Source organism: Puntigrus tetrazona, chromosome 19 (assembly GCF_018831695.1).
Source record: "Puntigrus tetrazona isolate hp1 chromosome 19, ASM1883169v1, whole genome shotgun sequence".
Classification (NCBI taxonomy): Eukaryota; Metazoa; Chordata; class Actinopteri; order Cypriniformes; family Cyprinidae; genus Puntigrus; species Puntigrus tetrazona.
The window spans coordinates 12,865,788-12,886,380 of record NC_056717.1 but is presented as its reverse complement, the minus strand read 5'-3'; the positions used below and the strand labels follow the sequence as shown (position 1 = coordinate 12,886,380).

Genomic DNA, 20,593 nt, shown 5'->3' with positions numbered 1-20,593 from the left:
TATCTCACAGTCTGTTGTCTTAAGCCATCTGACTTCTGCTCCTCTATCTTTTTTTGATCTTTGTCCATTCAGGCCTGCTGTTTTATTCCTTGTCTTTGTGTGTCTTATCTGACATGTTTTCTCTTCCTCTCAATAGAAAACCCATCAAAGCGCCCTACAGGTCCAGCAGAAAGCAGAGGCCCTGCTGCAGGCTAATCACTACGACATGGACATGATCCGAGACTGTGCTGAGAACGTGGCCTCCCATTGGCAGCAGCTCATGCTGAAAATGGAAGACCGGCTCAAGCTGGTCAACGCATCTGTGGCCTTTTATAAGACCTCCGAACAGGTCCGTAGAACCGACGTTGTGTCTCAACATGTTGTTACGACATTGAACAATAATTATTGACCAGTTATATCCAGGTCTTTCAGAATAATTCTGTATTGAGTTTAAAGGTGAATGTGCAGTTAAACGTTCATCATCTTGTCCGTGCTGTAGGTGTGCAGTGTGTTGGAGAGTCTGGAGCAGGAGTACAAGCGCGAGGAGGACTGGTGCGGAGGAGCGGACAAACTTGGGCCAAACTGTGAAACCGACCACGTCACCCCCATGATCAGCAAGCATCTGGAGCAGAAAGAGGCCTTCCTTAAGGTAACGTATCTTAAACCAGTCTGAATCAACTGAAGTCAGGCAGTTAGTAAAAAAAAAAAAAAAAAACAGATGGTATCTAGATACTTAACAGAGTACAAACTGCATTACTTGAAGTAAATATTCAACTTAAAATATGATATAATTCACAGAATTGATTTCATGAAAATAATGTTCCAGCACAATTATGAATGAAAAGATGTCTCTTTATTATTACAAAGCACTGCGCATCTCTTTGTGAAATTAAATGTTAAATAACAAAACTGAATAGAAAATTTGAAAGCACAACCACTAATCAAATAGACAAGTAGCAATAAAATCCCTTTCTTCTGTGCCTTTTCCATTTATAATTCTTTAATCATGATCCAAACAAAGATGCTGCATACATTTAGTCTAAAATAGATTGTATGGTTTCAATTTGACTGACTTCAGTTTTAGGTTTTAGTTTTAATTGTATATGAAACAAAAACATTGGATGGTCAAAATCACTCTCTGCCAGCAGGCGGCGCTTATTGAACAGCAGTAATATAACCCTTTCTTGGTTACTGCTATAAACAAAGCAGTGCTGTGCTTATAAACACTACTTCTCTTTAATATGCATCATACAGTAGATGAAAAGAAAATACCATCTAAACTTTTCTAAAGGCAGTCAGTTCCCCTCAGAGATACATTTACATAACCTCCTACCCCCAATTGCAGTGCATGTTTTTAACTGATTTTAATCATTGCATATATGTATATTATCCGGCTTGCCGTGCATCATTACATCCCTAGCGTTAGATGGACATTCAACTACGCAATTGCTGTTTAAAATGTACAAAACTTGTACAGTTGCCGTTCCTGGTAGATTTGGCTAAAGAATCTCAAGTCTATAAGTGCGTAATAGTTAAACAAATAGCATGGATGCTGTAGTTTTGACAGTGTTTTATCTCTGTTGCAGGCATGCACGTTGGCCAGAAGGAATGCTGACGTGTTTCTGAAATACATGCACAGAAACAGTGTCAGCATGCCAGGGATGCTGAGTCACGTCAAAGCACCAGAGCAGCAGGTCAAAAGTGAGTTCTGGCCACAGCTTGACGTCAAAACGGACCTGGTTATTACTCAGAGATTGACTGTGTATTATGCTGCTTACGAAACGGTTGTCTACTAAATATATTAATAAATGGAGGGGAAATATAGCGTTCAAGTGTAAACGAGCTGAAGTAGGAGGCTGTGAAGTGATGCAACAGACATGACTGGGATGACTGGGTTAGCAGTCAGTTACAAAGTTAGAAGTTATGCAAAAATATATGAACCGTAGAGTACCGCAACTGACCAGAGACGTATATAATAAACACATGGAGCCCCCCGTATGTCCCTGTGGTATTTCAAATCCTGTTCCACTTTTCAAACCACAAGGCTACAGATGCTGCCTCTCTGCATGTTTTCCTCTTATTTACCAGTCTTCCCTCTGCTAGCTCTCTGGAGATATGACAAAACACAGTCTGTCTTCCCCATAGGGGTTTAGATCCAGTGCATGTTGATATTACTTTTTTCTGCAAGCCATCTAAAATTGCTGTGGTGTGCCATCTAGTGGCCGAGCCGTGTGCTGCACCATCTTTTGAGTTTTAAGCAGCTGGCCCACTTTGGCCCACTTTAGCCCAGTTTAGAATGTGTGCATTGTGAATGCGGCCCTGTTCTGTTCTGAGTGTGCTTACAATGACTCAGATAAGGAAACTGTAAATGGGTCAGGCCTCTGCCGCACAGATAGGGCAGCTTACTGCAGAACGGTGACAGCAGCGCTCCACTGGGGATCGTCACTTTACCTTCATGCTTCACACACACACACTTACAAACACGCACAGGATTGCAGCAGCTGCTTGTATAGCAGTTTTATATTTAGTTCTCTCAATTTAAAATGTGTTTAGTCAAATAGATGGTTTAATTATGTAAATATTATTTTGTCAATTATTGAAAAGGTGTTTAAAAATAACAATAATGCATTTTCTTGTATTAGAGAAATTCAAACATTACCCCTTTTATTAGATTTTCTTTTTAAATGAGCAATAGTTAATTAACAATCTAAAATGGTTATGCATTAATTCTATCATATAATAGTAATAATAAGATGACATATATTATTATTTTCCTGCCATCAGTTGAAGCAATAACTATTCAAGATTCAGCTTCAACTTTTGGATTCAGTTTTAAGAGGGAAAAAATTATAATGGCTTAAATGTATAACAATAGAAGTCCATATGCTGTTTAATTTTTTTATTGTTTGTAATTCCCTGATGGTTGGCTAACTGTAATAGTAATATTAATAATAATAACATTTTAAAAGAGCATAATAAAAATAATTAATTTCAAGCAAAAAAATATATAATTCAGGAAAGAAGCAAGATATTAACCTCTTAAGCAACTGTTCAGTGATTTGCCACAATATTGTTTGAATGATCTTAATTTGAATTCTCAACACAAAAAAATGATTTAAATAATCTGTACATCTTTACTATTTTCTATTGATTTGAGAGCACTAGTTAAAATACATGTATTGAATGTAATGATTAGCTTGATTTCTGTGGCTCGCCCTAGCAGTTAAATAGATGGGCTGGTGTTGTGCTTATACATCATGATTAAGAACGGTTATGTGTGATTTTGTAGATATCCTGAATGAGTTGCTGCAAAGGGAGAATCGGGTCCTGCACTTCTGGACCATGAGGAAGAGAAGGCTGGACCAGTGTCAGCAGTATGTGGTGTTTGAACGCAGTGCCAAACAGGTTTGATGTCTCCCTCTTCCTCCATCTGTTCCTTTTGATGTCTGATCAGTCTGATTATTCACTTTTTCTTGGCCCAAGGCAGAGACTGACAGACGTGTGAGTCACTGCCATGGCTCTAATTAAACTGCACAGAGACATTATAATTAAGACATTTACCTTTTTCATCCTGCATATGCCGTAGCATGTCTTCTCGGTGCATTCTTGGTTTAGTCATGAAAATGTTTTTTAAAAACAATGCTTTAGGGCCCGTAGCGTTTGTTTGGAGAAAGAAATGAATACACCAACGGAAAAGGCCTAGAAGCACGGACGTTTATATATTCAGTTGTTTTGCTTTTGCGCTTAGCGTTGCTTTAACTTACTGTCTGCAACACACTATGAATGACTATTTTAAAGTGTTTCTTTCTCTTTGTCCAGGCTCTGGAGTGGATCCATGACACCGGTGAGTTCTATCTTTCCACACACACCTCCACGGGCTCCAGCATCCATCACACTCAGGAGCTTCTGAAGGAGCACGAAGACTTCCACATCACAGCCAAGGTACAGCTTCTACTGCCGTGACCTGGGCTGCGCCTTTTGTCTCTGCAGATACCTAAAGCATGTTGTCTTCCTGTGTCCCCAGCAAACCAAAGAGCGGGTGAAGCTGCTGATACAGTTAGCGGATGGTTTCTGTGATAAGGGCCACTCCCACGCCGCTGAGATTAAGAAATGGGTCACGGCCGTGGACAAACGCTATCGAGACTTCTCCCTTCGCATGGACAAATATCGCATGTCTCTAGAGAAAGCCCTCGGCATATCATCAGACTCAAACAAAGCAGTATGTGTTTTTTTTTTCCTCATAATAGTGTGATATCTGATCATTTTGAGTCTTGACATATCACATGCTAGCATGCTAGTGAGGTCACACAGTTTAGAGTCATAATCTGGATAAACAGTTTGTGTTTTTGCCGTCAGTCTGTGGGTAGATTTAGATAAGTATGCATTAGGCATCGATTATTTTTACATGCTCATCATTTTTTCAAATACGTGTTCTCAAGATCTGTATTGTCTTTTCAAAGACTTTTATACAAGAGTTACGGCTATTAGAATATTTCCTGATATTCGTTTCTAGAAACACGTTTTAATTGTAGCTGTACTCAATAAATAATTCACACATTCATTTCCATAACAATGACATCAATGCAAAAATGCAATTGATTGCACAATATTCATATATTAGATTAGTGTTTATTTTTATATTTGGATGTTTTTAAGTTTTAGTTTAAATATGAGTCATTTTATGTACTAGTTATAGATTGTTAGTTTTTCATTTTAGTTCGTATTTAATTTTATGTTTTAATATTTATTTTATTTCTGCTATTAGAATATTTTTGTGCATGTAAACATAATCAGTGGGAATAGTTCTAAAAGCGATATGCCGTTTTTCGTTTCCAGAGTAAAGACCTGCAGTTGGACATCATTCCAGCCAGTGCTCCAGGGTCAGAGGTCAAACTCAGAGATGCTGCTCATGAGCTAAATGAAGAGAAGCGCAAGTCTGCTCGCAGGAAGGAGTATGTCTTTTTTTACTTTTTTTTTTTTACATTTTTTCATTGATTGAAAGGTCGCTGAGGTTGTTTAGATGGAGAATAATCTACATTTTCTGATTTTGTTATTTTCCATTTGAATAGCTTCATCATGGCTGAGCTGATTCAGACAGAAAAGGCCTATGTGCGAGATTTAAGAGAGTGCATGGATGTGAGTATTTTACTGTATAAAATAAAACTTCTTATTTGAATCTTTTGTCCTCAATTATGGACATTCGAAGCAAATGGAGATAAAAAAATTCCTCATTTCAGGTTATGATATAAGTAAATCCATCAATTTTAAACCTTTTCCTCTCATTCAGACGTATCTGTGGGAGATGACCAGTGGCGTGGAGGAGATCCCACCAGGGATCGTTAATAAAGAGCATATCATTTTTGGTAACATGCAGGACCTCTACGAGTTCCATCACAAGTGAGTTCATTTATAATGCAAATCCTTTAAGCAGTTATTTATTTATTTATTTATTTTTAAACGTATAAATTCTCAATATATATCACTTTTTTTCTACCACCAGTATATTCCTCAAAGAGCTGGAGAAGTACGAGCAGCTTCCTGAAGATGTGGGCCACTGTTTTGTGACTTGGGTGAGTAGAGTTAATTATGAATACTGATATTGTATCTTCTTCTTTCAGATGAAGGTCATTGACATGCCTCTTTCATCTTTCATCAGGCTGATAAGTTCCAAATGTATGTGAACTACTGCAAGAACAAACCCGACTCCACTCAGCTTATTCTTGAACATGCTGGAGGATATTTTGACGTGAGTTGAATGTTTCTGTCATGGTTCATGTAGTTTATTCTTTTTGATCTTTCACAATTTTTTCTTGTCAGTGGCCAATATGAATCCCAATTGTCAAAGTCTTTGTATATTAAAATTCCTCTTACAGGAAATCCAACAGCGGCATCGCCTGGCCAACTCCATCTCATCATACCTCATCAAACCTGTTCAGAGAATAACCAAGTACCAGCTGCTCCTCAAGGTAAAAACATCTTGAATTCATCCAGAAACTTGCGGAATGGTTTGATTGCAACCAATTAGTGATAATTCGATTTGCATTTGTAGGAGCTCCTGACATGTTGTGAAGAAGGCAAAGGTGAAATCAAAGATGGCCTGGAGGTTATGCTCAGTGTTCCCAAGAGAGCCAATGACGCCATGCACTTGAGCATGCTGGAAGGTAGGTGAACGCATACAGATACACAGAGACATGTGGGGGAGATGAAGTGGTTTCTGATGGCAGTGACTGTCTTCAGGTTTTGACGAGAACATTGAGTCCCAAGGAGAACTGATCCTGCAGGAGGCGTTCCAGGTGTGGGATCCCAAGACCCTGATCCGCAAGGGACGGGAACGTCACCTGTTCCTCTTCGAAATGTCGCTGATTTTCAGCAAGGAGGTTAAAGACTCCAATGGCAGGAGCAAATACATCTACAAGAGCAAGCTTTTTGTAAGTTTCACGTCAACATTAAAGCACTGAAACTTCTTTTTATTCAGAGGAACTGATCGTTTTAAATGCTTTGTTGTGGCTGCAGACCTCTGAACTGGGTGTTACTGAGCATGTGGAAGGAGATCCGTGTAAATTTGCCCTCTGGGTTGGACGGACCCCAACTTCAGACAACAAGATTGTCCTCAAGGTAACCCTTTTTTTTGACTCTCTCTTGCTCTGTTGACAAGCATGGCACTGTTTTGCTCCAGCTTTGTACGTCGCAACTCTGTGTAGCTTGTCTCTTTTGCACTTTAAAAAGTAAAGTTTGAATATTTGTAAAATCCTCATATTCAGTGTGATGACTACTAACTGGGGAAGGGAATGTCAATTATCGTCGTAATTGACAGCAGCATGTCTTGTGTGCTCTTTATTTGATTTGACATGAAATATTACTTAAAAATAGAACATCTCAGGTTGGTCTTAAAGAGAACAACAATAAAAATGGATTTGTATCAAACTATGACAGTGGTTTTATAGGAAGATCTGAGCACTTTCATCTTTGCTTCTGACTGCATGTTAATAAAGTGCAAGGAAACAAAATTCAAGAATTAGTTTCTACCGGTGGTGGCTTATGCGCATTGCAAGTGGCTTTTGTTAATTGACTGCATGCTGCTTTAAAACTAACTTTCTTGAGTGAAATGTGACAAAATTGCACATATATTACGCTATATTACTGTCCATTTATGTGTTGTTTACATCATATACGATGAGGAAAAATTATTAAATCATTTATTGTCACGTATTTCATATGTATCCACATGTACACACAAACACATATATCTTATCGCTTATATGTTTTCACAAAGAAAATCTAAAATATGTATATAAAGGCAGAAGATTAAATTTACTTACCGCTATTTAGATCTTCAAATGGCATTGACTAATGTATAAACTATGTATCACACAATTGGCTCTAAATTCTTACAAAATGTTTATTAATGTTGTCCTCATGTCTCATGTAGTATGATATATGGCATTTAATAAAGCAGTAAAATCTTGTATATTTCTATATTTCAAATGAAGCTAAGTCAGGGATGCAAACATGGATCCATGGTGAGTACAGCCACACAGATAACTCACCCTTAGTTCACCATAGAACAGAAAATCAGGGTGCACTCTTACTCAACCGTTTGTATTTCTCTGTGTTTTCTTTCTCCACACACGTCAACACAGGCATCCAGTATTGAGAACAAACAGGACTGGATAAAGCACATCCGTGAAGTGATTCAGGAGCGCACTGTGCATCTGAAGGGGGCGCTAAAGGAGCCCATCCACATCCCCAAACCCTCCACAGCCAAACACAAGGGTCGCAGATACACTCCCAGGCCAGTGAAACATCTCTTTTCTTACTTGAATATTCTTATTATTCTTATTAATACTTATTTTGTTGTTTTTATTCTTCAGCATAATTTTACTGGTTTTATTTTTCTTAGTATGCGGAACCGTACTAGCACTAGGAGTTAATTTCCTGTGTGTGTTTATGTGTGTAGGGATGGAGAGGATCTGGACAGTCAGGGTGACGGCAGCAGCCAGCCGGACACCATCTCACTGGCCTCCAGGACCTCACAGAACACACTGGACAGCGACAAGGTGAGGATCTATTTTAGCAATAAATAAATACTGTTACAGTATTTATATTATTATATTGAAGTAGTTTATTTTAGGTTTCATTGTATGTGCTTTGTCAATTTATTCATTTTTTAATATTAATTTTGATATTTTGATGATTATAATTTTAGTACTTCAACTTAAAGCAATAGATCACCCCAAAAAAGTTGTCATTAAATCAGCCCCATGAAATTAAATGTTGAAATTTTGCCTTGGCATCTTGATGAAATAAACTTGTATATATTATTTAAATTTGAGTTTGTATATATTATTATTATTATTATTAACTTCTTAAATTTATAGTAAAAAACTTTGTAACTTTATTTGACAATAACACTGAAAGTTTGCCCCCAAAAATATTGGTAACAAAATCAGACACACTGTGTTGATAATTAAATAAGAAAAAATAGCAGTACAAAATATTAACAAGACAACGTACATATTAAAAGTATAATACAGTATAAATAATGTACCGACAAATATTACAACAATACGTTATTTATAAACATGTAATGCTTCGTTATTGTGTCTTTTTTTGTGCAGGTATACATTTAAATGAATGTTTATACATTTTTCAATATTATTTATAGTATTTAACTATAATATAATATACAATACTATTATCAATTGTATTTTTAATAACTATTAATATTGCTGATGTTTTTACTGATCTTGTATGACATTCCAGGTAAACTAAAATTGATAAATATAACATGGTAAAATATTGTACAAATTTAAAGGAATAGTTCACCCAAAAATGAAAATTCAGATATTTACATTTTTGGGTGAACTATTCCTCCAAAGGACAGTTTTGTCTTAAGACTAAAAACATGGCTTTTTTTTTTACTTCAGCTGTCCGGTGGTTGTGAGCTCACAGTGGTCATCCATGACTTCATTGGCGGTAACAACAACGAGCTGACAGTGAGGAGGGGACAGACGGTGGAGGTACTAGAGAGGCTCCACGATAAGCCGGACTGGTGCTTGGTGCGGACCACTGACCGTTCCCCTGCCCTGGAAGGCCTGGTTCCCTGTGCCATGCTCTGTATTGCCCACTCCCGCAGCAGCATGGAGATGGAGGGCATCTTTAACCACAAAGGTGGGCAAATGTCCGAAGCGCTTCCTAATAATCAGCACAGGCCTGTTTCAGATAATAATCGCAAGCTTTTCTCTATTTTTCCAGATGCTCTTTCTGTATGCAGTAACGATGCCATCATGCCAGGCTCCTCTGCCACCCTGCAGCCAGGTCATGTGATGGGCTCCCAGAGTTCCCCTGGGCCCAAACGCACTGGCAACACATTAAGGAAATGGCTGACCAGTCCTGTGAGGAGACTCAGCAGTGGTAAAGCCGACGGCCACGTGAAGAAGCTGGCGCACAAACACAAGAAGAGCCGCGACGTCAGAAAGAGCGCCGACGCCGGCTCGCAGAAGGACTCTGACGACAGCGCAGCCACCCCACAAGATGAGACTCTGGAAGAGGTCTGAATATTACCCATACTTACTTGTTAACCGGCTTTGTGAATACGCAGCCCAATTTATGGTTTTGTCCCTGAACCTCCACAGAGGGTGCGTAACGAGGGTCTGAGCAGCGGGACTCTCTCCAAATCGTCATCTTCTGGAATGCAGAGCTGTGGAGAGGAAGAGGGAGAGGAAGGAGCTGACACTGTGCCTCTTCCTCCACCCATGGCCATCCAGCAGCACAGCCTCCTTCAGCCGGACGCACAGGATGACAAGGTGAGCCGGCACGTGACAGAGCAGAGGGGGCGTCAGAGGAGGGGGGTTGGTACGAGTGAGAGTCACTAGTTTAGATTTCTTTTTTTCTTCTTCTTCTTCTTTTGGTTTTTTGTTTTGTTTTGTTCTTTTTTTTTTCCCCTCACTGCCTGCCAACCGTTAAACCTCAATCCTGTTAGAGATCCTTAGAGATCCGCTTTAAATAATATCTCCTCCTGGGATATACAATCTTTACTTTCGATTTGAGTTTTCCAGTTCTGGCTCAGTTCCAATTCATGTGTGACTACAATGCAAACACTGAAAACCGTTTTTTCTGATCACGTCAAAACCGAAATGGGAATCTTGTCACATTGACCCCGCATCACACCTGGCATTAACATGCGTCTTTTAAGACTGGATCATTTGGAGATGGTCTTAAATGGATTCTGATCACATTTATTAAGCCTGAAATGTGTTTCTTCACAATCAATCAACAGTTTCATATTTTTTCAATTGAATTATTCTTATTTTTCTCATTTCTCTTTTAAAGAAAGCATGCCTTTTCTCTCTTTTTTCCAACATTACTGAGTGCTTTGCAGCTAAAGAAATGGCAGCATATGACAAAGAATTTTTAATTATCTATTTGCAGTTTTGCCGTCAGGTCTTTATCCAATCACACACTGAATTGGAATGAAGGTGTAAATGCAATATGACGAAAAAATATCTAGACCAGTGGTTCTAAATTATAGAGTCCAAGCAAACATTCAAGGGGTCCACTAAATGACTTAAGAGTATTTAAATCAATAAGTTACGCTAAATTAAAATAAAGATCAACAAAACCAAATTAATTGTGGCTTAATGTGTCAACACTACAAGCAGTTATGTCATCATTTTTATAGAAATACTGGTAACATCTTACGTAGGGGGACAGGGGCCGTGGGAGGCCTTTGAGTCAACAAAGTTGAAATTTGAAAACCGCTGGTCTACATACAATGCAAACATGAAATGCATGTCAATGCCAGCCTTAGAGATAGAGTAATGGCTACAGTAGGATGAAATGCTGGAGTTATAGCTGGTTTCATCGCTGCTCAAGAACAGCTTGTGACACTAATTTGTTTTTCTCTTTTGTTTTGTTTGGGCTGTATTGTTTGCCATAGCATTACGTTGATTTGTGTCCTGTCTTTGTTTTATCTCAGTTCCCATACCTTTCCATCTGACTCCTCCCTTTCTGGCCTCCCTCCTTTCATATCACTTTCATTGCTTTCTTTTCCCATAACCCCCCGGCTTATCAAAAGAACTGAGAACCCCCTTCTTCCTACTTTTATTTGCTGTCTTTTTTTGGTTCTTGTTTTTTTGGTAGAGATTTAGAAGCATACCTCTTCCTGAGAATTCCTCTTAGAAGTAGTGCTCTTTTAGAAGCGGATTCCTCATTTTGGTTTGATTCCTTTATTCCACTTTCATCTAGACAAGAGTCTTTCTGTTTAAATCTTTCTGATTTAAACTTAGAACCTCAAAATGCCCTTACTCATCCTTTTTTTTCTATCTTCAAAAATATTTTTTTGACTTATTTTATGTTGTTTTATATATATATATATATATATATATATATATATATATATATATATATATATATATAGTCCCAATCTTAATTGATTGATTGTCCTTCTAATGAGCTGGTTTATGATCGGACTGGGTTCCTCACACACTTTCAAATGCAGCTTCAGAGTATAAGGGCACATGCAGTGTTAGAAGTACGTGTGCAGGTCTTTGCGAATGCGAACATCAGGGAGCTGCGATTCTGTAGAAAGAGGGTCATGTGCCTTACAATGACTCTGAATCTCAGAGACCACCCTCACTCTTTACCCCTCTAACCAACCCTCCAAACTCCGCCCATTCACACCCCTCCCCCCTTCCTTCTGTGCTTATCCCCTCATTATTCACTCTGCTGTCTGATTGGCCTGTAAAAGCTAAGCAGACCTGAGGCCACACCCAGACACAAATTGGAAAGTCTGGAAGGCACAGCAAGGGTGAGACTTTCTGCTGGATTTCCCTCTATTTCTATTTGATGAATGTTTTTGATTGCTAGTTTACGAATCTAAAGAAACCCAACACCAGTCTCAGGTGTCGAGCATCAAGCTTTTGTGAACCTAAAGTCTGCAATTAAATTTTTTCATCCATGAGAATTTAAGCCCCCATGAAATGCATCAGGTTACTTTTCTGTTTTGATATATTTCCTATTTTGGTCTGTTTGGTTGTAAGATAAAGACTGTGTATCTTCTAATAAATAAATACATTGATTTGGCCATTTTAAAGCATCTTTGATTTCACAAGGCATTTTTTACGAATATTTGGTCAAGCCTTTTAAATTTAAATATCTCCTGTCTTAAATGCAGATTTTGCATGTTCACAATGGTGTGATTCTAGACACATTACCGTTAGTTAAAGATGCATTCAACATAAGGCTGAGAAGCTATTGTAACTTCTGAAATAAAATGAAAAAACATGTTACACTTTCTATGAAGCCCATATGTATAATACATAAGGGTATATAATATATTTATGTGTGTGTGTGTGTGTGTGTATAAATATATATAACATAAAAAATAAGTAAATATCATAACACATTACTACTGTTTTTATGAATATTCAGCATATTATAAAGTTATTTTTAAAGTCTTATGCATTCATTATAATGCCTTAAGAATACACTTATAATGTATTATAAATACGGTCTTCATAGAAAGTGTTACCAAAAAGTGCATAAATGTCCTTGAGGGTAAAGACAATAAACTAGATCCTATGCCCATGCCTGAATGAATCCCGATTACAGTTTAGCTCCACATGGTTCATATTTCCACTTTGTCATTCAGTCTGGCTTTCTTCCCTCTTTCACTCTCTTTATTTCTGCAGACCTCTTCTCGTCTCTCCGTCCGACCCTCCAGCTCTGAGACCCCCAGCGCTGCAGAGTTGGTCAGTGCCATTGAGGAGCTTGTCAAAAGCAAAATGGTAAGGGCACAGATATACAAGCAAAATAATAGCACAATATACCCATCCTACTGTTTGGCTGGACTAATTTCTCACGTCCCCGCAGGCTCTGGAGGACCGACCCAGCTCTTTGTCTGTGGAGCAAGGGGACAGCAGCAGCCCCTCTTTCAACCCATCTGATAACTCTCTCCTCTCTTCCTCATCGCCAATCGATGAGATAGAAGAACGCAAGACCGGCTTCTTCAAGAGACGGCAGTATGTCTTCACGCTTTTCTCTCTCTCTCTCTCTCTCTCTATCTGTTATTGTTCCCATTTGTTGTCCGTGTCTATAACATGTGTCATTCTTCTTTTAGTTATGTCCTGCTGGAACTGATCGAGACCGAGAGGGACTATGTGAGAGATCTCAGTATGGTTGTGGAGGTAAATGAATACTGAGGATGCTGAGATACACGGAGTGATCATGTGACAAAATATGAAGCTCATACTCGTGTTATGTGTCTGGTAGGGGTACATGACCAGGATGAGGGAGGATGGAGTTCCAGATGATATGAAAGGAAAAGACAAAATAGTTTTTGGAAACATTCAGCAGATATATGACTGGCACAAAGAGTAAGTATCTAGTCTTTGAAGTATTATAAGTTTTTTTTAAATCTGGGACGGTGATGTGGGGAAAAATCTGCAATTTTATGGTGGAGTGTTTATAGTCAATTTCTGAAAGATTTTGAAGAGATTTTTATCTTTGTCTTTAATGTTTCAGTTTCTTCCTGGGAGAGCTTGAGAAGTGCCTTGAGGATCCTGATCGGCTGGGCCCTCTCTTTGTCAAACATGTACAATTTTTAAGCTACTTCAGGCTGCCAATAAAAAATATTTTTCCTGTAGTGTAATTTTTGTGTGTACTTATGATCTCATCATGCCTTTCAGGAGCGGAGACTGCACATGTACATTGTTTACTGCCAGAACAAACCTAAATCTGAGCACATTGTCTCAGAATATATCGACACCTATTTTGAGGTGCGTAACTGAAGTCTTTGATTTGAACATCTCTACCCATTACAGAGAGCTTGCATTTCTTTATTAAATATATTTTGCATTTGTGTCAGTATACCACCAAATACAAATCACATAGAACACAATGAAACATTTAGAATCTGAAATTGAATAAATGCATTATATAAAGTGTATACAATATAATATAACATGTGTTTTTGTCCCTCTCTTGCAGGATCTGAAGCAGCGTCTGGGTCACAGGCTTCAGATCACTGATCTGCTCATTAAACCCGTGCAGAGAATCATGAAGTACCAGCTGCTGCTTAAGGTCTGTCCATCTGGTCCACTGCATCTCATTGTTTTGGCCCTATTTACAGAGTTGTAAGACTAATCATGATTCTGATGTCTTTTTCATTTTGCTTGTTTATTTACAGGATTTCCTAAAATTTTCCAAAAAAATTGGAATTGAATCAGTAGAATTGGAGGTTAGTTTTTTTCTGTGCTCGATACTACAATTTTTTGTTTTAAATGTTCTCTTCCTATTTTAATGTGGTTTATACCCAACATGTTTGGTTGTTATACTGATTAATTTATTGATGTGTTGTAGAAATCGGTTGAGGTCATGTGCATTGTACCTAAAAGATGCAACGACATGATGAATGTTGGTCGACTCCAGGGATTTGATGTAAGATTGCTGTGACCTTTTTTTATCAGTAGATTACTATGAAGAATAATTGTAGTGTTTTACATGTGAATTAATTCGTTTGATTGGTCTCTCTGTCCTTCGCAGGGAAAGATCATTGCTCAGGGGCGTCTCCTTCTGCAGGACACCTTCATGGTGGCTGAACCGGATTGTAGCCTGCTGAACAGAATGAAAGAGAGAAGAGTCTTCCTCTTTGAGCAGATTGTCATCTTCAGTGAACCTTTAGATAAAAAGAGGGGCTTCTCGATGCCTGGTTACCTGTACAAATACAGCATTAAGGTACAGGCATCCTCGTCTGACAGTTTCTTTGTTTCTAATTTTAGCGTGCCAGATTTGGTGATTTGTAAAAAATTGTATAAAGAAAATCGAAACATTCTGTTTGTTTGTGTGTAGGTGAGCTGTCTGGGGCTTGAGGATAGTGTGGATGGAGACCCATGTAAATTCGCACTGACCTCCAGAATGTCCAATGGCAGCAAAGAGGCCTTTATTCTGCACTCAAGCCACCCTGGAGTTCGACAAGTCTGGATGCTGCAGATCAGCCAAATCCTGGAGAGCCAACGCAATTTTCTCAATGGTACTGCAACCAGCAATTCTTTTAAGCATATAGCTTTAACTCCTCTTAAAATGTAATTGAACTTGAATTATAAAGTGATATACTTGTGATATACGTGTCAGGTTCATGAAATCTAAAGGCTTGTTCTCACTGGGCTGAATATCAACCAAAATGTGAAACACAAAAGCGTCATTTAAAAAAAAAAAAACAACCTGTTGAGGGCCTTGGTGCATGGCTTGGTGCACAAAGCTCAAGCACAAAACAGACTTGCCAAGCACACAGAAGTAAGTAGATGAAGAAGATGCACCAAGGCACTATGAATGTAGAGCTGCTGGTCTCGTTGGTTTCTGAAAATAAAGAGCTGTATGACAATACAAAAATCTTGATTAGAGGGAGTTATTATGGAGAGTAATTGCAGATCAGATAGAATTTGCGTCCTCTGGCCCCCAGCTTCTTCTGTGTAATAAGTGAGTGTCAGAAGCATAACATTTTTTTTTTTTTTTTTTCCTAAAATCTGGATAATCTTAGCTTTTAGGCTCCTGTGCAAATTCATTGTACTCACCAGATGTCTTTCCTCCTGTAGCGCTTACATCTCCTATAGACTACCAGAGGAACCACGTCGAGGGGCCTGGTGTCTCAGGCAGCATACAGGCTGGAGGTAGCGGGGGTCAGGTCATGGTCCCTGGAGGAGGCGGAGGGGCCCCGGCTGGGTCGGGTTCCCGCTCTCGCCCTTCCCGTATACCCCAGCCCTCACGCTTGCCTCAGCCTCTTCGTCATCACTCTCCCGCGCTGGGGCCCGGAGCTCACGAGCCTGATGGCCCCGACAAAATATCAGGTATGTCCCCGAGACCTCTCTCCAGGGGTTCCTCACCCTCTTGCACCACAGAGCCTGATCCAAAGGTGAAGGTTCCTGCGAGCCCTCACCCCAAACAGACGGACTCTACAGAAAGCTCTTCCAAAGAAAGCAGGGATGGAGCAGGCACAGCCCAGATCCCTCGAGCCACCGTGGCCCCCCTAGCACTGGTCAAACCCAGACCTGGAACGGTCTCGCCCATGGCCTCCCCATTAGCCACACCAGCTTTTAAAGACATCCCACCCTGCAGTCCTGGGCCAAAGACAGGCGGCAGCTCCACCTCATTCTGGAGCTCTGTTCCCGCGTCCCCCGCCAGCAGGCCTGGTTCCTTTACTTTTCCCGGGGAATCATGTGACACACTGGGAAGGCAGAACCAGAACCAAAGTCACCGGCATTCCACCCACAGTAAGGACGCAGACCGCATGAGTACCTGTTCTTCTGCCAGTGAGCAATCTGTCCAGTCCACTCAGAGCAACGGGGTAAGAGACACACTCCTGCCCCGGTCGACCGCAGCGCTTCAGCTCAACTCTGCTCCTGTCTTCCCTCATGAATGACTCTCTAACCCACCTGGATTCTGTCTGATTTCTGCCTCTCCTAACCTGGTTTCTACTCTGTGGAATTCCAAAAGATTCCTTTTCTCTGCATCTCAGAATTCTAACACAGTTCTGCTTCTGGCCAGATACTAACTGTTTATGGAGTTTTGGAGTACCAGGTTTTTCCCTTCCTTAAAAAGAAGTTTCTTTGTGTTGTGTACAAGATAATCAGCTATTCCTAAAGACTAAAAGTATGGTCACATTTACTGTTGTTTTCTAAATAATTTTAATAGGAATCACCATGAGTGGGAACTTTTTTTTTTATCAGTAAGGCAACAGATTTTTGGATCTCTTAAAGGGATAGTTCTTACCCTCATGTCTTTCCTAAGACCTTCGTTCATCATTCAACACAAATATTTTTGATGAAATCCAAGTTTTCTTACCCTACATAGACATCAACTCAACTACCATGTATAAGGCCGGAAAGGTAGTAAGGACATTATTAAAATAATCCATGTAATATCAGTGCTTCAGCTGTTAGCTATGAGAATATTTCTGTGTGCAAAGTAAAGAAAAATAACAATTTTACTCTTCAATGTCAGTTTTTGATGCACACTCCCGAGTACTTGCTACACATGCACATCTGGGTTCTGCGTCAGAACACACGTTGAAGACAGACTTGGAAGAGAATATGTTGAATTAAGTTTTTTGGGGTTTTTTTGTGCACAAAGAGTATTCTCTTAGCTTTGTAAAATTAGGGTTGAAACGTTGATGACTCATGGACTATTTTAACAAGGTTCTTTTTACCTTTCTGGTCCTTGAACGTAGTAGTTCTGCTGCTGTCAGTGGATCGTCAGAAAGCTCTAGGATTTCAGTAAATTGATCTTAATTTGTGCTCCAGAAAGATATTAGGGTAATTAATGACAGAATTTGGGTGAACTATCCCTTTAATGGTTTAAATTAGAGACATTGATTTGCTACATGGACCACAGAAAGTTACTTGATTTGACTTCTGTGTGAGCTTTGCTTAATAAATCGATTCAATGACTACATTATTGAAAATAGACACTGGGCTTTTTTTTGTCCACAAAATTTTCCAAATGTGACCACATCTTAACACTGTTAATTTTACAAACCTAATGTAGGAAACATCTGTGGATGTTTTGATTCTGCGTATCATATGACCTGCTTGCGAATTTTAGGTCTTTTTAACAGGCTACTGTAACTAACATGGGTTCTTGTCTCACTTTCTTTTCTTTCTCATCTTTTCTTTGACTATTCTTGTTTAATAATGCATGTTTTCAATGCAGTGCCCTTGCAGGGTTAATCAAAAGTTGTAAATATTACTGAGCATGAGAGTTATGGAATGTTTTGTCATCTTATACCAAAAGTTAAATGCAAAACATAGATTTTTTTTTTTATGAATATACTAGCCTGATCTGTTTGGGGTCTGCGATAGCTCAATATGTTTATCTTGTTACAATTGAAGCATCAAGGCCAAATGTTTCCTAATACTGATTTCAACTTTCAACAAAAATTGCAGTATTTCTTTGGGAGATACCAAGAAACATATATACATTTATTAAACAATTACTTAAATTAAAGATAAAAAATAACAGACATTCAACATTGTTAACAAAAATAATAACCTTTATTTTAAAAAAAGCACTTCAGTAACACACATACAGTATTACAAGAACTATTAAGAGGACAAAAGCAGCAGTTAAAAAAAAAAAAACGCATTTAAACACAATATGAAGGTTAATAAGTAATTTTTATGAATACTGTCATTTACCCCCAGTAAAAGCTACAGTCATTTGTGTTAAATGTATAAGGTGTTTCCGATACTAAGACCTGTGTGTGTCTGTTTGTCCACAGAGTGAAAGCAGCAGCAGCAGTAATATCTCCACCATGTTGGTGACTCAGGACTATGTGGCTCTGAAAGAGGATGAGATAAATGTAGGTCAAGGGGAGGTGGTGCAGATCCTGGCCTCCAATCAACAGAACATGTTCTTGGTGTTTCGCGCTGCTACCGACCAATGCCCAGCCGCCGAGGGCTGGATCCCTGGATACGTGCTGGGCCACACCTCCGCCATTATCCCTGATGTACCAGAGGGCACCATTAAGTAAGAGCTCGCTTCTAACAGTTTACATAACACATTACACAATAAAATCAAACCCATTTTTGTTACGGGCCTTATTATCATCTGTTGGGCATTGTAACATATTGTAATCATTTTTTTAACATAACGGGTTGCTCTCCAGCAGGAAATCATCATCATGGCATACATCCCTCCGTATCCGTAAGAAGTCAGAGAAAAGAGAGAAGGAGAATAAAAAGGAGGCCAAGCTTGAAAATGGATACAGGAAATCCAGAGAGGGACTAACCAACAAGGTCTCTGTAAAGGTAACACTACTGAAAACACACATCTCTCTGTTACTTCCAAAAAAATCCCTCAGAAAAATGTATGCTCAAAACTGTGTTTCATTTTGCAGCTTCTAAATCCCAATTACATCTATGATGGTAAGATTAAAATCTTTAAGTGCATCATTCTTTTTTGAATTTAGATATCTGTTTAGAATTATAAAACAGTGATATAGTAAATAGAGAAGCGGTTTAATTTAATTACTTTTTTTTCCCTTCTAGTTCCCCCGGAGATCCTCGTCCCACTGAGTGACGTGACCTGTGATAAAGGGGAGTGTGTCACCCTGAGATGTAAAGTGTGTGGCCGCCCCAAAGCCACAGTCACATGGAAGGGACCCGATCAGAAAACACTCACCAACAACGGACACTTTAGCATAGCCTACAGGTGCGGACAAACAGCAAGCAAATATGCATATAGTGATTTCTCAGATTTTGCCCTGGAGGTCCATTTCAGTGCAGAAATTAGCTCCAACCCTCATAAAACTCACCTACCTGTGATTTTCTAATGACCCTCAAGACACTGATTTGATTAGGGTTAGAGCTAAACTCTGCAGCAAAGTGGATCTTGTGGGCCAGATTTGAAAATCCCTGGTATGTAATGTTATTATATTGTTGATATACATTTATATACTGCTTTGATTTACTGTTCAATTTTTTTTTTTCTTCTGCAAGCACGAACAAAATACTGATTAAGATTTATTCTATTTTTTGTAGTTGTTAAACTCAAGGTAATGGTTTTTGTTTGCTGCATTGCAGTGAGACTGGCGAGTCCACTCTGCGTATCGTAGGAGTGACCTCAGAGGATGATGGCATGTACACCTGCATTGCAACCAATGATATAGGCAGTGTGACATCATCAGCCAGTCTCAGGGTGTTGGGTAAGAATGTGTTCTCCTTCAAAATGTCCAGCTGGTGTTTCAAAGATTTATTTGTGCAAGTCTATGAAATTAACTGGACTGCCTTTCACAGGAACTACTAGCGATGGAATCCGGGTCATGTGGAAAGACAACTTTGAGTCCTTCTACACTGAGGTAGCAGAGCTGGGCAGGTGAGACTCATGGGAATTTATACACACAGTTTTGATATCACATGGATTCCCGTTTTTAAACCCAGAGCAACATTGCAATTTTTTTTCTCTCTTTTAGGGGAAGGTTCTCTGTAGTAAAACGCTGTGACCAAAGGGGATCAAAGCGCACAGTAGCGGTCAAGTTTGTGAATAAGAAACTCATGAAGCGAGACCAGGTCACCCACGAGTTCAGCGTCCTACAGAGACTCCAGCACCCTCACCTAGTTAGACTACTGGACACCTTTGAGACCTCCAGCAGCTATGCACTGGTCCTGGAGATGTGAGCACACACACACTCTCACACTTTAATATCAGAATGGACTGTGTCACACTCAGATATGTTTGTGACCATGTGTATTGGGTGACTGCACAGGTCTGATCAGGGCCGTCTTCTGGACTACATTGTGAGCTGGGGGAACCTCACTGAGGAAAAAGTGGCCTTTTACCTCCGGGACATATTAGAAGCTTTGCAATACCTGCACAACTGCAGGATAGTTCATCTGGATTTAAAGGTCAGTGTTACATACCTAATATATATCACTTTAATAATAACACATTTGAGTAATAAATTGTATATACATTTTTTTAAGAACACTTATCATATATAAATTTTTTCTTCTATATAAATCACTTATAAAGCAATTATCGCTGTCTATTAAATGTGCTGTACAAAATAGACTTTCCTCAAATAAACAAGTAAATTAAATTGTTTTATTTTTTAAACTTT

The 20,593-nt window shown here is 39.1% G+C and overlaps 1 protein-coding gene across 7 annotated transcripts in view; it reads left to right on the top strand.

The window, feature by feature from the left end:
* trioa (trio Rho guanine nucleotide exchange factor a) overlaps positions 1-20,593 on the top strand; it is a 79,223-nt gene that overhangs the window by 55,667 nt on the left and 2,963 nt on the right. For 3 of the 7 annotated variants that reach the window (XM_043217567.1, XM_043217562.1, XM_043217568.1), the window contains 41 exons: positions 137-328; positions 479-628; positions 1,566-1,680; positions 3,269-3,384; positions 3,799-3,921; positions 4,004-4,198; positions 4,816-4,931; positions 5,049-5,115; positions 5,267-5,376; positions 5,480-5,549; positions 5,636-5,725; positions 5,853-5,945; positions 6,029-6,140; positions 6,217-6,407; positions 6,493-6,594; positions 7,470-7,499; positions 7,620-7,771; positions 7,937-8,036; positions 8,907-9,150; positions 9,235-9,530; positions 9,615-9,785; positions 12,672-12,767; positions 12,853-13,001; positions 13,100-13,166; positions 13,252-13,355; positions 13,504-13,573; positions 13,668-13,757; positions 13,969-14,061; positions 14,168-14,218; positions 14,341-14,418; positions 14,524-14,715; positions 14,830-15,010; positions 15,573-16,321; positions 18,254-18,501; positions 18,641-18,782; positions 18,872-18,899; positions 19,023-19,185; positions 19,557-19,678; positions 19,770-19,848; positions 19,946-20,146; positions 20,240-20,378. In XM_043217567.1, coding sequence (XP_043073502.1) covers positions 137-328; positions 479-628; positions 1,566-1,680; positions 3,269-3,384; positions 3,799-3,921; positions 4,004-4,198; positions 4,816-4,931; positions 5,049-5,115; positions 5,267-5,376; positions 5,480-5,549; positions 5,636-5,725; positions 5,853-5,945; positions 6,029-6,140; positions 6,217-6,407; positions 6,493-6,594; positions 7,470-7,499; positions 7,620-7,771; positions 7,937-8,036; positions 8,907-9,150; positions 9,235-9,530; positions 9,615-9,785; positions 12,672-12,767; positions 12,853-13,001; positions 13,100-13,166; positions 13,252-13,355; positions 13,504-13,573; positions 13,668-13,757; positions 13,969-14,061; positions 14,168-14,218; positions 14,341-14,418; positions 14,524-14,715; positions 14,830-15,010; positions 15,573-16,321; positions 18,254-18,501; positions 18,641-18,782; positions 18,872-18,899; positions 19,023-19,185; positions 19,557-19,678; positions 19,770-19,848; positions 19,946-20,146; positions 20,240-20,378 — 5,877 coding nt within the window. Of the gene's footprint in view, positions 1-136; positions 329-478; positions 629-1,565; positions 1,681-3,268; positions 3,385-3,798; positions 3,922-4,003; positions 4,199-4,815; positions 4,932-5,048; positions 5,116-5,266; positions 5,377-5,479; positions 5,550-5,635; positions 5,726-5,852; positions 5,946-6,028; positions 6,141-6,216; positions 6,408-6,492; positions 6,595-7,469; positions 7,500-7,619; positions 7,772-7,936; positions 8,037-8,906; positions 9,151-9,234; positions 9,531-9,614; positions 9,786-12,671; positions 12,768-12,852; positions 13,002-13,099; positions 13,167-13,251; positions 13,356-13,503; positions 13,574-13,667; positions 13,758-13,968; positions 14,062-14,167; positions 14,219-14,340; positions 14,419-14,523; positions 14,716-14,829; positions 15,011-15,572; positions 16,322-18,253; positions 18,502-18,640; positions 18,783-18,871; positions 18,900-19,022; positions 19,186-19,556; positions 19,679-19,769; positions 19,849-19,945; positions 20,147-20,239; positions 20,379-20,593 lie in introns of those variants that run through there. The other 4 variants (XM_043217563.1, XM_043217566.1, XM_043217564.1 and 1 more) reach the window with 4 other exon arrangements.